At 36.0% G+C, this 13,800-nt stretch overlaps 2 protein-coding genes across 3 annotated transcripts; one reads left to right on the forward strand and one right to left on the reverse strand.

Annotated features, from left to right (window-relative positions):
• Positions 1–502: 502 nt before the first annotated feature.
• Positions 503–9,676, reverse strand: ppa1b (inorganic pyrophosphatase 1b). Of its 2 annotated transcripts, XM_067422097.1 has the most exons (12): positions 9,417–9,676; positions 9,093–9,341; positions 6,008–6,072; positions 5,581–5,634; positions 2,512–2,631; positions 2,084–2,170; positions 1,838–1,964; positions 1,629–1,756; positions 1,467–1,552; positions 1,181–1,256; positions 994–1,033; positions 503–854 (listed from the first exon to the last, which is right to left on the reverse strand). In XM_067422097.1, exons 2-12 carry the CDS (start codon positions 9,298–9,300, stop codon positions 823–825), a joined length of 1,023 nt encoding a protein of 340 aa, XP_067278198.1. In that variant the 5' UTR covers positions 9,301–9,341; positions 9,417–9,676; the 3' UTR covers positions 503–822. The 2 variants fall into 2 exon arrangements, with proteins under 2 accessions (XP_067278198.1, XP_067278197.1); XM_067422096.1 differs by having other exon boundaries at positions 9,093–9,510.
• A 135-nt stretch (positions 9,677–9,811) lies between these two features.
• On the forward strand, positions 9,812–13,717 carry eif4ebp2 (eukaryotic translation initiation factor 4E binding protein 2). Its single transcript, XM_067422098.1, has 3 exons — positions 9,812–10,123; positions 10,900–11,076; positions 11,262–13,717. Exons 1-3 carry the CDS (start codon positions 9,991–9,993, stop codon positions 11,291–11,293), a joined length of 342 nt encoding a protein of 113 aa, XP_067278199.1. The 5' UTR covers positions 9,812–9,990; the 3' UTR covers positions 11,294–13,717.
• Positions 13,718–13,800: the final 83 nt, after the last annotated feature.

Raw genomic sequence — 13,800 nt, forward strand, 5'->3', positions numbered from 1 at the left:
TATATATATATATATATATATATATATATATATATATATATATATATATATACACACACACATACACACAAACAGACCCACACACACACACCACAATTTAAATAACCTAAGAATGGCATATCCAGTCACCATTGACTTTCACTGTATGGGGGGAAATGTGCAATGAAAGTGAATGAGAACTAAGACTGTCAGTCATTATTCTGACTCATATCTGTTGTTGCTCAGAGAGAAAAAAAAGGTAAAATTTTTTTTTAAAAAAAATGTATATGGATTCGGAACAATATGGGTGAACTATCCCTTTAAAAGTGATGTGTTTTGGATGCAGCAGCTCTAAAGGACCTGTAAAAAATGCTTTTTGACCACACTGGCATTATGGATCCTTACATCAGGTACATCACTCCAATTTGTGACAATTATATTTAAATGTCACAATTATTATTGTTTTTGTATTTAATTAATGTAAAGGCAATCTAATATATAACACAATCCATTAACAAAGAAGTGTCGTATGAGAAAAAGTGTATTAAGCATTTGTTCATACAGTACATCATACAGTACCTGAGTTTGACCAGACTGGTTAGTATCTTTAGACCATTTAATATCTCTAACTTTAGCATCTGTTGCACAGAATATCTAACCATTATCAAAATCAACATAACTTAGCAATACATTGGTTAGCTCCTCTAGCTGTTATTTTGAGATTCAGTCTCCAGATAAGGTGTTAAGTGCCCATGTTTTCATACAATAGCCATTAGTCTAAATTGAATCTGACATACAAATTCTAAACATGATCCGACTGGTCCATTAACAGTATTATGTTCTTCAGTTCTTCGCATAGTAGAACCACTTGTCAACTGAAAAAGAAAATGAAACAATGTAAATAATGGAATGTTTTAAAAGAAAAACTGTTAATCAGTTGAAAACTCAAATTGAATGGATACACAACAGAAAGAAATATCATAATATAAACCCAAAATGACAACTTAATCAAACCTGAGCTTGGAACTGGACAGGCGTCTCCACATGGGCATGACTGGAAATTAAATAAAATAGTTTCAGTTACATTAGTAAAGTATTATTTTGACATAAGGCACCACTATAAAAGTAACATATCTGTTTATACAATTTATGACATAGAAAATATAGTAATGTGAAATCAAATAAAGAATAAAATTCATACTCCATTAACAACTTCATTGGCTTCATCTGCCGAACAGCAGAATGGACTGTCTCCCTCTGAGACGCACGTGTTCTTGCTGCACAATGCAAGAGAAAAAAGTAATGACTTGAGGTGAAAGGAAGCAAAGCATAGATAATTCTCTATATTTCATATTATATTTATGCATTTCAGTTGTCTACGCCTAAGTTATCTGTTGTGATTGTGAAAGTGAAACAGTAAGAGCTGAAATAAAATAGCATGCAAACGAGCAAACAAATGCAGATCTGCTGAAGCAAGATTCCCTTACCAGCTTAGTTCTCCAGCACTGGTTTGCTGTGCGATAAGTGCCTTCCAGAAGCCATGGGTAGCTTTAATTGTCTCAATGGCAAAGTCCTAGAATAAATGAAGCATATTTATAATGCTAGGCATATAACCAATCACAAATTTTGACATTTTCTGAACAACATACCTTGTCTTTGAACTCTCCATTGAATGCAAACTTGTTTTCAGGTTTCCCATCAGGTACCTTGTACCTCCTGAACCAGTCAACTGTGGACTCAAGGTATCCTGGCTTGAGTCGCCTCACGTCACTAATGTCTTTTACATAAGAGGAATGAAAGCAATCACATATCTGTCTCTCTTTTTTAGGTCGACAGGAAATCAAAAAGTGTTATTTACTGTTCAAGTCCTTTGCCTCAGGGTCATCAATGTTGATTGCAATGACTTTCCAGTCAGTTTCACCTTCATCAATCATCGCTAATACACCCAGGACTTTCACTTTGATAACATCTCCACGACTGCACACCTGCAAAGATCAAGCATTGTGGGGTTTGTTCATCTAATCCAACTTTAACTGCACATACGACAACTATAAATTTGGCTTAATTTCATTCAAAACTCAAGACAATAAACCAATATTCATACCTTGTTACCAATTTCACAGACATCAATGGGGTCATTGTCACCACAACACCCTGTGTCATTGTCTTTGTGCCCAGGGTCTTCCCAAGTCTGTTGTAAAATATATCATTCAAAAGTTCGGGCTCAGTAAGATTTAAAAATGAAAAAATTAATTAATAAATACTTTCATTCAGCAGGGCTGCATAAAACTTTTATTTATCAAAGAACCCTGAAAACAACTGTTTTCAACATTGTTTCTTGAGCTCCAAATCAGCATATTAGAATTATTTCTGAATGAATCAGAGGCCTGGAGAAATGGCGACTCTGAGGCCTGGAGAAATGGCTGTGGAAAAGTCTGCTCTATAAATAAAATTTTAAAATATATTACAATTAAAATGTCTGTTCTAGTCTATGTATTTAATATATGATCCGTGCTAATTTAAAAGCCTTACTTGAGGGATTGCTCCATAATTCCAAATATAGCCTTTGTGTGGGAAAACATTGGCCACATAGCGCAAATTGCCCTTCTTCACATCTTGCTTAATGGGGTTCAGAGGGTCTTTTGTAGCAATCTGAAAAGTAAAGCATAATGTTGACTTGCAGATTATTAACTAATACCATTTCATGCATTTTGACTTATTTACACTGTTGAAGAGTTTGATTCTCATGCTAAACATGGCCAAAATAAAAATAAGTTTGATGTATCATGCCAAACTATGCCAAATATTCTCCATAAGGATTCAAACAACTTTCGGAACGTTTTTTTTGGTTATCCCCCTTTATGAATTCCTTGTATGTGCACATCAACCAGAACTAAAGCAAGAGCATCAACAACAAATTTGTTTGGGTTACAGGAGGCAGTCATTTTGTTTTTAGACCACAAAATCAACATGTCACTATAGAAGTGTATTTCTGGTTGTGAGGGAAAGATAATAAAGATAGTGTTATAAATACCAAATAACCCAGTGTTAAGGAAACAGTGGATGCAGTTTGTTTTTCAGAAGTTCTGCAACCGCAGCCGGTGAGTGAAACTGCATCAAATGTCTGTTTTGTTGGCAATCTAACAAAAAGTAAGTGCATATAATGCATTTAAACAACATGAACGTATAGTGAAATGCAAGTTATCCAGGAAGTGTGTATGTGCTCAAGATTATTTCGCTCCGCCCACTGTACACCTTCACGAGTTCGGCTATTTTCGGAAAGAATCGGTACAACGTGTCTGTCTTTTATAAATATGATAAAACTAAAGACTTTTCTGAGATGCACATAATGCAATATTACTCTCTATAGGTACTCAAGATTAAAGGAACACTCCACTTTTTTTTTGAAACTAGGCTCATTTTCCAAGTCCCTTAGAGTTATACAGTTGAGTTTTAATGTTTTTGAATCCATTCAGCCGATCTCTGTATCTGGCGGTACCACTTTTAGCATAGCTTAGCATACATCATTGAATCATATCAGTCCATTAGCATCAGTGATCAAAAAATGACCAAAAACTTTCAATAGTTTTCCTATTTAAAACTTGACACTTCTATAATTACATTGTGTACTAAGACCAACGAAAAATGAAATGTATCTATTTTTTGACCGTTATAGCTAGGAACTACTTTCTCATTCCTGCGTAGGAACTTTGTGGCCATCATGGGTGCAATGGCGCAATGATATTACACAGCGCCTGAAAATAGGCAAACTTCTATCAACATACCAGCATGACAATCTGCTTGCACAGAGAGCGCGCCTTGCAACCATGGAGACGTTTGTGAAAGATGCTTCAGAAGATTTTTACTTTGGTGCAGATCCTGAATCGTATCTATTTGAACCGGAATAACAGTTACACTGAAGACGAGCTTTTGAAATGTGAAAGAGAAAGTGTGGCTGAACAGACTCAGGCAGAAGGGACAAGGAGAGCAGATTCAAACTGGTGAGTCAGAAAAGAGTCAAAATTCAAGGAAAAAATGGATTTGGTCTTCCGACATTTTGATTTTGACTAACTGTTAACGTAATATGTGAATGAAATATGCTAAGACGATGCTGCTTATTATGAAGACAGAGAAAGAGCAGAGAGTGTGCACTCTCTCTCTGTCACTCAACTAACATGCTCCCTGTCATCTATCACTCATAAATCACAATATCTGATCAAATAAGGCTTTGACGGGACAAACTTTTTTTGGCAGCCGCTAAAATAATTTCCAATGCACTATGCAGGAGACACACTCCGAAGCCTCAGCACAGAACGTAACATCACCAATGTCGTAGTATTTTGTACCATAGAAACTGTGTAGATAAACAATACAGACAATTCGACATTCTATTTTAATCAAACTATACACTAACATACCTCACCAGAACTCTACAACAAAACTACTAACGTTATATAATGTATAAACCAAATGGTGCAACCAAGTGATTGCACTCACAGGTAACCTTAGCTTAAGACAACAGCAGTGCTTTTCAATCTGGTCGTTCAAGCTAACAAAATTTTTTAATAATGTTATACTTACAGCCATGGGGGATGATACACTTTGCCCTGTCTGATCATATCCTGCAGTTTTTTGTTCGAATCTCCCGGTGTTTTGATATCTATGGTTCAGAGCAGTCAACCACTGATTCTTTCATTCCTTGTTTATCGTTGGTATTCTGTGAAACATGATGGTAGTATACACCTTCGACTCACTATCACAGCTCTTTATGACACACAGAACCATGGCTAATCGCACAGTAAATCCACTACATAATTTGCCGGGCTGCAACTCTGCATTATCTGCAACGACACAAACTTAGTACCGGTTGCATTGGAAGTTACCTATCTGAGGACTACTTTCAGGCGCTGCTTAATATCATTGCGCCGCTGAACCCATGGTACGACCGCAAAGTTCCATAATTCTTACTCAGGAATGAGAAAATAGGTCCTATCTATATCTGTATAAAAGTCTAAACTTTTAATTTTCTGTTGGTCTTAGTACACAATGTAACTGCAGAATAGTCAAGTTTTAAATAGGAAAAATATTATCTTTGAAAAAGTAAAGTCTTTGGTCATTTTTGAGACCGATGAATCATATCAGTCCATTAGCAATGATGTATGCGAAGCTATGCTAAAAGTGGTACCGCCAGATACAGAGATCGGCTGAATGGATTCAAAAACAGTAAAACTCAACTGTATGACTCTAAGGGACTTGGAAAATGAGCCTAGTTTCAAAAAAAGTGGAGTGTTCCTTTAACATGAGATTGGTGTGTTATGCCCCTTTAATGCATACACCAACATGCCCCTTTAATGCATACACCAACTGGTCGATGATTTAATTTGAATGTAAAAACACAATACACCACAAATATAGATTAAAAGGGTTTTCTTTTCAACGCCACTTAATCCTTGTAAATGTATTGTATCCATTAATGTTTTAGGTGTGTAAATATATGATAGGCTTACAGAATATAAGGCCCATTACAGAGTCCTCTATTCTATTGTTTTATTGTGTTATTTTGCAAGTGGTGTAGTTTTGTACTGTTTCTGTTGCCCATACCTCCATTTTTGCATTTGTCCATCTTGGTACTTCAACAACCATGTGGAAAATGTTCTACAGAGAAAATAAAAATGATTTATTTAAAAAAAAAAAAATCTTATGCAAGTAAAAAAATCATAGTAACATTCAAATTGCTTAAAAGAATGCAAAAAATGTTACACTATGAGAATCATTCATCATAAAGATTGACACATAACATAACATATCAGAGCAGTCCAAAGTATTGAACGATTTAAGATGACACTGTTTAAAGGGTAAAGATCATTCCTCTCACAGAGTAAGTCCGTTAACCCGATAAAGAGCTGATATACACTGTGCTGTGCTGGATTGTGAAATGAGCATTCAATGCCAAAGGGCTCCCACAAGGGAGGGGGGTATCCACACTGTGACCCTGATAAGAGAAACTAGGAACATTCAAATTCTGTACCTGAGCTTCATCTGCACACATGGGAATGTCATGGAAAGGTGAAATATACTTTCCATCTGAGTTCTCTGTAAAGAAAGAAAGAAAGAAAGAAGTTACATATGTTATATACATATGTTATGTTATAAGTTACATATGTACAAATAAATATTTCAAAAGCAGTTGTGTACTTTACATCTTCATTTTTTTGCAAGCACAAGTTTTCTATATTTAGGCACAAATAAAAATAATAAAACTTGTGAGCTGTTTATTACCTAGCTCTTATTCACCACCATGTGCACCATGAATAACAATGAGTTGAATTCTTTAAAGCCTTTGTACTTAAAGGGAAATGTCCCCCCTTTCGAAATCTGCATCATTTACTTGAATAGAATGTCCAAACTGTTCTTTTTCACTCATACAAAAGTGAACACAGCTGACGAGCAAGAATTTCATTGCAATATTATTTTTTTTGTAATTAGTAAACACATACACAGGAATAGATACATTTTAAACAGATTGTAGGCACTGTTATGGAGTACCTTTTGAGAACTGTAACCATTAAAAATGAATATGCCTGCGTGATAATTTAGGAAAAGATTTATACAAACGAGTATACCAGACTTTCGTAAATATGTTCTGGTCAAGCCCAGCCACTTAAACTTCATTAAATTCTTTGTTTTTATGCATTTTCATAGCAAGACAAGTCAGAACATCAAAGAGCATGAAACGGACCACTACTCATGTTCATTGTATGAAAGAAAGAAGCTCAGATATTCTGCCCAATTTTTTACTGGGTGTTCCACAGAAGGGATACGGAAGCTTATTGCATTCACTTGAGAAAAAAAAATCTACTCTGTTTTTCTGAATTAATGACTTAATTATCTCAGAATTATGAGATCATTTTTCATGAATACATTTTTTTTGCTCTGTTTTTCTGAAATTAATGACTTGATTATCTCAGAATTATGAGATAATTTTTCATGAATAAATTTTTTTTGCTCTGTTTTTCTAAATTATTGACTTAATTTTTTCTTGAAAAAAAAATGTTTTTCTGAATTAATGAGATCCCTCAAAATCCAGCCAAGAGCTCTATTTTAGCTGGATTGCATGGAAGTAAACATGTCCCGCCTTTCAAATTTAATCCGGATTTATTTTACTTTGGGTTTGAGACATTGTCTTTAAGTAATAAAAATTGTATTGTTTATAGTGCGTCAACTTTGTGCAGACACCTCAAGACAGCAGAAAAGAACATTCTGATCTGCTTAACATTGCTATTGCACTGATCCAGTATTTTCAACAATTGCCTGATTGTCTCTTGTGTCACCACGTAGCCAGCCTGAATGCATTTCAGATGCATCATCTTAACACAATCACTTAGTAATGCGTATCAATAGTACGAGTGTGAAATCGTGTCTAATGTATATCGTCTGGAATGTATATTGTGTGGAATGTATACTGAGATAAGGCAAGTGCTACGCGAGTAGCACTTGTGCTTCCGCGTGCATATGATACACACTTTATGGAGTGCATATGACGCTTTTGGGTAGGTTGGGGATGGTGGGGTAAGGCAAGGCAAGTTTATTTATACAGCACATTTCATACACAATGGCAATTCAAATTGCTTTACATAGAAAGGAATTAAAATAGGGATAAAAAATGCATAAAAAAAAGAATACAATGTAAAGAGAATTAAAAATAATAAAATGATGGTGGGGGGTTCGTACGTATAATACTCCATAAAGTGCGTATCATAAGCACGTGAAAAACTGTGTACCATATGCACACCAAAACTCATTTTAGCATTTACATTCCACAAGATTGCACACTTATTTATACTACTATTTATACGCATTTTCATGAGATCGGGCTCGCAAAGCATACCATATCTGATATGGAGAAACAGGCAAATTCTTGAGGTGTCTGCACAAATTTGACACACTAAAAACAATACCATTTATATTACATAAACACAGCAGCAATGTTTTAAACCCAAAGTAAAATAAAACTGGATTAAACTTGAAAGGCGGGCCATGTTTACGTCCATGCAATCCAGCTAAAAGCAGGATTTTGAGGGATCTCATTAATTCAGAAAAACAGAACAAAAACTTTTTTTTCAAGAAAAAATGATCTCGTAATTCTGAGATAATTAAGTCATTAATTCAAAAAAACAGAGCAAAAACTTTTTATTCATTAAAAAATTATCTCATAATTCTAAGATAATTAAGTCATTAGTTCAGAAAAACAGTACACTTTTTTTTCAAGAAAAAATTAAGTAATTAATTCAGAAAAACAGAGCAAAAAAATGTATTCATGAAAAATTCTCTCATAATTCTGAGATAATTAAGTCATTAATTCAGAGAAGCAGAGTATTTTTTTTCTTTCTCAAGTGAATGCAATAAGCTTCCGTAAAGGGATATAGGATTGAAACGTAAATTAGTAGCCTAAATTCAATGTGACGATGATGATGATAGTGTAGATAGATATGTCAGTCATGTTACTTGAAGAGAGAGGTGATGTCATGCTGTTGCTAACGGTGAGATGTCTAATGCACAGATGTGGCAACTAAAATAAACAAAGCACACCCAATATTGAGAGGACTCATTCAGTATATCTGTTTAATCTAGGCTACTTCATATTGTATTGTTCTGATGTCATTTTAAACAGCAGACAAAATAACAGAACCAAAATTCATATTCTCTAATAATATGATAAAGAACGACCCTGTATTTTGACCCGTCCTTCGTTTACACATTTTAAATGGACTAAACGGCGATACAAAATTGCAATGTAATGTTTGGTAATAATACTGAGTAACGTTGTCGTAGGCTAGCTACATTTGTTACTTTCAGTTTTTACCCTGAATAACCGGATTAGTTTCTTTCAACTAAGAAGAACTTTAAAACAACCCTATAAATAAGTAGCCAGTTAAAAATAAAATTGTATTATAACATTTACTGTTTCTTTTATTAAGTTAGGGTAATAAATGACGCGAAGAAAAGCGACACGTGGGACTCGCGGCCCAGCCCCTTTCATCTTAATTTAATTAACCTTTTAGACTTTACAGACATTTCATCATCAATTCACGAATAACATAATTCATACTTACTAAAAAAGAGCCTATAGCTCAAAGTGTTGGGGTTTCCTCTTTCTTCAACGGAGAAACTCATACTGTGCGCTGTATTGTATTGATTCCGGTAGGCTGTGGTGTAAAAGGACAGCAGCTCAAGCTTGGGGAAATCGCGCGTGCGCAGAGGCCGAATTGCGCATAAGAGCGAAGTGTATCTGATTTGTGAATCGGTAATGATGGGCAGCATAGACGTCTATGGTGGGCAGTGCTAAAACATTCTTGTGACACCTGAAATATCACATTTTTAATACAATGCTGCAATTTTAATTTAATGTGTTGAATATTTGTTTTGTATATTTGCACCTAAAACAGCCTGCTGTTGTGTTGCTCTTAGCTGGTTCACAGCCTGGTCAAGTTGATTGTCACCTAGTTCAGCTGGCCATGAAGTGGTTTCTCTTCTTCTTCTTCTTCTTCTTTTGGTGTTTATTGGCGGTTGGCAACCTAACTTATTGGTTAGTACTCCACCGACTGGAATGGAGTATGGATAATAATATTATTTGTATACGGCATATAGATAAACAAACACTTAAAAAAACCATAAAAACAAATAAACAAACTGGAAAATAAAACATAACAAATAAACAAATTTAAGTGATTGAATAAGGTAAGTGGTCTCCTGTCTAACCGCTATTATTTTTAATATGTTGCCATTGGCGTTCATGTGATGCAATTTACCCTTGACGTCATATCCTCCAAGTGCTCTTCGCTTCCTGCCTGGCGGAGGGAGGGACGGTGCTGACGGCTGGCTGGGAGGACGAGCTGAACGTTAAGAAAGCCCTGGGAAAGCGATAAGAAACGAGGGAAAAGGGCCCGAGGTTTTTACCTTCCATCGGGAAAACTTATCGCTTGACTCTGATTAGCACCCGAAGCAAGTGCAATGTCGTCCAGTCGTCAGTTTAGTGAGAGCAGGGCCATCCCTACCAGGACGGTGCTGATCAACGACTCAACGCAGCTACCTCACGACTATTGCACCACTCCTGGAGGCACTTTATTCTCCACCACCCCGGGAGGTAATAACCCGCCTGAGACGTGTGCATCATATCGCGCCTGATATCTGCACCCGTTTGGTTGTTGTTTACATGGAGTGCCAGTGTTAGAGAGTTGCCTGTGTTGGTCAGGAAGCAGTAACCACATAAGGCTGTGACTCAAAACTTCCTGTTCTGCCTGCTTAGACAGTATTTTGGGGGCAATTTGGAAATGTTGAGACGTTTATAGCGACAATGGTCAAAGATGTTGCCTAGGAAGGCATCTGACTGGGCTTTTGAGACACAGCCATGCCCATGTAGTTCAAAACAAAAACAGCGCCGCCTGTGCTTCGCTCTGATCAACGTGATTGTTCCGCAGTGACTGATGGCCAGAATAGGACAGAACAAAGAAATGCATTCAATTAAACGCGTTCAGAGACCGATACATAGCAGTATACACTATCAAGTGTGATCTTGATTGTTCTAGATCAACAGTCAAAATTGTTGGTTTTGCATTGGGTTAATTGTACTATTCAAATGACTTTATTCTTTTGTTGTGGCTATTCATAATAAATTAGTCACATTAAGCACATTTGTGATTTATTTCATTTCTAAAAGCATATCAATGTGTCATTATTGTCTGTCTTGTGCTTTTTAGGGATATGATAATTTATCATTTATTCACTCTGTATTCGGTTACATATGACTTAATTCTAAATAACACTGAAAAGAAAGAGGTCATTTCTTTAGGATTGTTGTGCCAGGCTGGTAGTTATCCAATTAAACTTGATTATAACATTATGTTTGTTGTGACAACACAGGAACACGAATAATCTATGATCGTAAGTTCCTATTAGACCGGCGTAACTCACCCATCGCCCAGACCCCACCAGCACACCTGCCGGTTATCCCAGGAGTGACGGGCAAGAACATCCTCAATGACAAAAAGAGGAATGAAGCTAACAACATCAACAACCATGATGCCAAACCAGGGCAAGGTTTGTCTTTAAAACTGACCGAACTGGAACCTCCCTGCTTTGTGCTCGATTATCTTATGTACACAAACAGTAATGGATCTGGTTGGAGGTTAAGACTAGTGTTAGCTCACACCATTCTCTTTTTATGTACTAGTGGTCATGCATGGTGCACATAAGTATTTTTTTCTTCTTATTTTGTGTTGCAGCTGAAGATGCTCAGTTTGAGATGGACATCTGAAGAAGAGGAACCAACATGAAGAACGATTAATTACCTGGTACCTGTGTGCCAGTGGCTTGGCTTGTAGAAACCAATGTTGTGAGCCCTCTCCTTTAGCTCTCTCTAGCTGCTGGGTGCTGCATAATCATGGGGATATATGACTAAAGTTTGCCCAGTGGGGCTGCTGGAGCCCTGAAAGTTAACCTGTGAGCCTGTTGAGCTTTTTTTGTTTAGGTTTCAGGGCTGCCATCAGCTGTACTTGCTTAAGTCACAGAGCAAAGGAAAAATTCTTTATTATAAGTGCCCGGATATATTAGCAATTTACCGTAATATACTCATAAACAAATCAGCCATCAGAGATTCACTGCTGATAGTTCAGAGTACACTGTTCCAGTTGATACCCTTAATGCATTCTACTTCGTTCACGTGATTTGCAGTCAATTCGGGAAATGCAGTTATCTGCATGTTCATGTCCTCCCAAATGTAATATATTTTCCCCCATCCGAGACAGTTACTGGATCTTTTTTTTCTCCCCCATTGTAAATGTTAAAGGGACAGGATTATCATCCTCATTTTGATTCAGAAATGAAAATAATTTTATATTCATTCCAAGTCTTTTATATAAGTTAAAACATGTAACTTTTTTTTCAGGTATTTGTCTATCTCAAACATAGTTTTATAGAATTGTCCAAAAAAAATTGAAACCTCAGTCCTTACACACTCATTTGAATTTTTACAGGATTATGATGCCAAACAAATGTATACAGATTTTCAAATCTTCTTTAGAACTACCCCAACATGAGCATGAACAAATTTCCTTACGTTTAATCTTAAGGTAAATAACATCTGATCACAATTTTGAAAGACCAAACTGTTATTTTAGGTCAGAGAGAATGTTTCCGTTCAGATTCGTCCTGCTAACAGTATGGTTTGTACTTACCTTTGCATGGCGAGATACTTGAAGCGTCAGCATCAGCTCTGTTGTCACATCCTCTGGTAAAAGGTAGATAATACCCAGTACTGTTGGACTGTATCAAGGGTTTAATATGCTTTATGAAATGATGACAAAAAGAGAGCTGGTCTCAGGAAGCACTTGCATTATGTACCTAACAAGTACACACCATCTTATGGCTCCTTTCATGGGAGAAATCGTGCAGTGAATATTTAACATTAATATCAGCTGTGACATCTGCTGTCACTTTTCGATTACTACAATCCTTACAAACCTTGATAATCAAATCAAAGGTAGGAAAGCACTGAAGTGTTGTTTTGGTCATTTTACTATTGTCCGTCTCACAGCCACACAATGTGAACGATTCTTCGAAAGAGGAATAGTTTTATAGTGACCAGACATTCATATTTTGATTCAGATCAAACAGCTTGAAAACTTGAATTGAATCTTTCCAATGCTCTTCTATGCATGTTCTTTTGGTCTGCTTCTTAGTCTTTAGTTCACGTCGAATCATTTAATCAATGTTGAATTTTTTGGGGGGGATGCCAAATGTTGTGGAAGACAAGAAGGTTTGATTCATTTTGAAAGAGAATTAAAGAGATTATCCAAACAAAGTGACTTAAAGAGGATAAGACTTATTCTCATGACTTTAATTGTCTCTTTCTGTGCTCCAGTCATTCTCTGAAGCACAGAATGTTTTTTTTTCTCTCTTTCACAGTGATCTTTTGTGCTTAGCCTCTGTATCCATGCCTTACTTTACTAAGCTAAGCAGCTGTGTCAAATACAATTCTCTTTCATACCTTAAAACAGGATCAGTTCCTTTTTCCCTCACTTTTTTCCAACTTTCAAGTTAAGGATGAGATCAAGATATTGCTGTTTTACTAGAAAACATTTATATTTTTGGAAACATGTTTGTTACCATTTACTTTCTTACAGAGATGGGAAGATTTCCACATACAGCAGTGTAATGTTTGTAATAGTAATGGGATTGGTAAAAAAAAAAAAAAAAAAGGAAATGCGGTTTATGTTTGACTTTGGTCATTTGCAGTTAAAAGTTCTATTGTATTCAATACTGGTCAAATCCTTGACAATTAGATGCAGTTTTTCCAGTTGAAATCATAGACTTAAATCACATTCAAGAAATAATGATTCACAGTAAAGGAAGCATATACTGTCCTTCGGTAATAGATTTGAGTTGTCAAATCCCAGCTTGTTTCAACTGCAATATGGAATTTAAGTATGGAATTTTTATTTTTTTTATATATATATCACTGCTTACTTTGCTTCATTCTTTTCCTGGGTCTCAGAAACTTTCAGAAATGCATTTAGCTCTGAATGAGGGGATTTAGGATGGAAGTGTTTTATCTAATGTGGTGGAAATTGAAAACTGTATTTTCTTTCTTCTTCGAGACCATGTTCGTTTTAATTTGAATGAAATGCCAATGCCAGTGGACACTGTTACAGCAAAATCAATAAAAGTTCCTTGAAATCAACTCTTGTTTGTCTTCTCTCCTAATACGTGTGCTTGGATGGAATGTTTGCCACTAGATGGAGTATTGGAGTAAGAGCTCTTTGT

The sequence above is a fragment of the Pseudorasbora parva genome, chromosome 17 (genome assembly GCF_024679245.1).
Source record: "Pseudorasbora parva isolate DD20220531a chromosome 17, ASM2467924v1, whole genome shotgun sequence".
In the NCBI taxonomy this organism is placed as follows: domain Eukaryota; kingdom Metazoa; phylum Chordata; class Actinopteri; order Cypriniformes; family Gobionidae; genus Pseudorasbora; species Pseudorasbora parva.

Excerpts from the sequence above, each read along its gene's own strand:
- ppa1b (XM_067422097.1), bottom strand. The coding sequence starts at position 9,300 with ATGCTGCCCATCATTACCGATTCACAAATCAGATACACTTCGCTCTTA. Across the intron at positions 2,171-2,511 it reads ATTATGGAGCAATCCCTCAA|ACTTGGGAAGACCCTGGGCA; the intron begins GTAAGGCTTTTA and ends ATTTTACAACAG. Across the intron at positions 1,965-2,083 it reads TCTGTGAAATTGGTAACAAG|GTGTGCAGTCGTGGAGATGT; the intron begins GTATGAATATTG and ends TGATCTTTGCAG.
- eif4ebp2 (XM_067422098.1), top strand. The coding sequence starts at position 9,991 with ATGTCGTCCAGTCGTCAGTTTAGTGAGAGCAGGGCCATCCCTACCAGG. Across the intron at positions 10,124-10,899 it reads ATTCTCCACCACCCCGGGAG|GAACACGAATAATCTATGAT; the intron begins GTAATAACCCGC and ends GTGACAACACAG. Across the intron at positions 11,077-11,261 it reads TGATGCCAAACCAGGGCAAG|CTGAAGATGCTCAGTTTGAG; the intron begins GTTTGTCTTTAA and ends TTTGTGTTGCAG.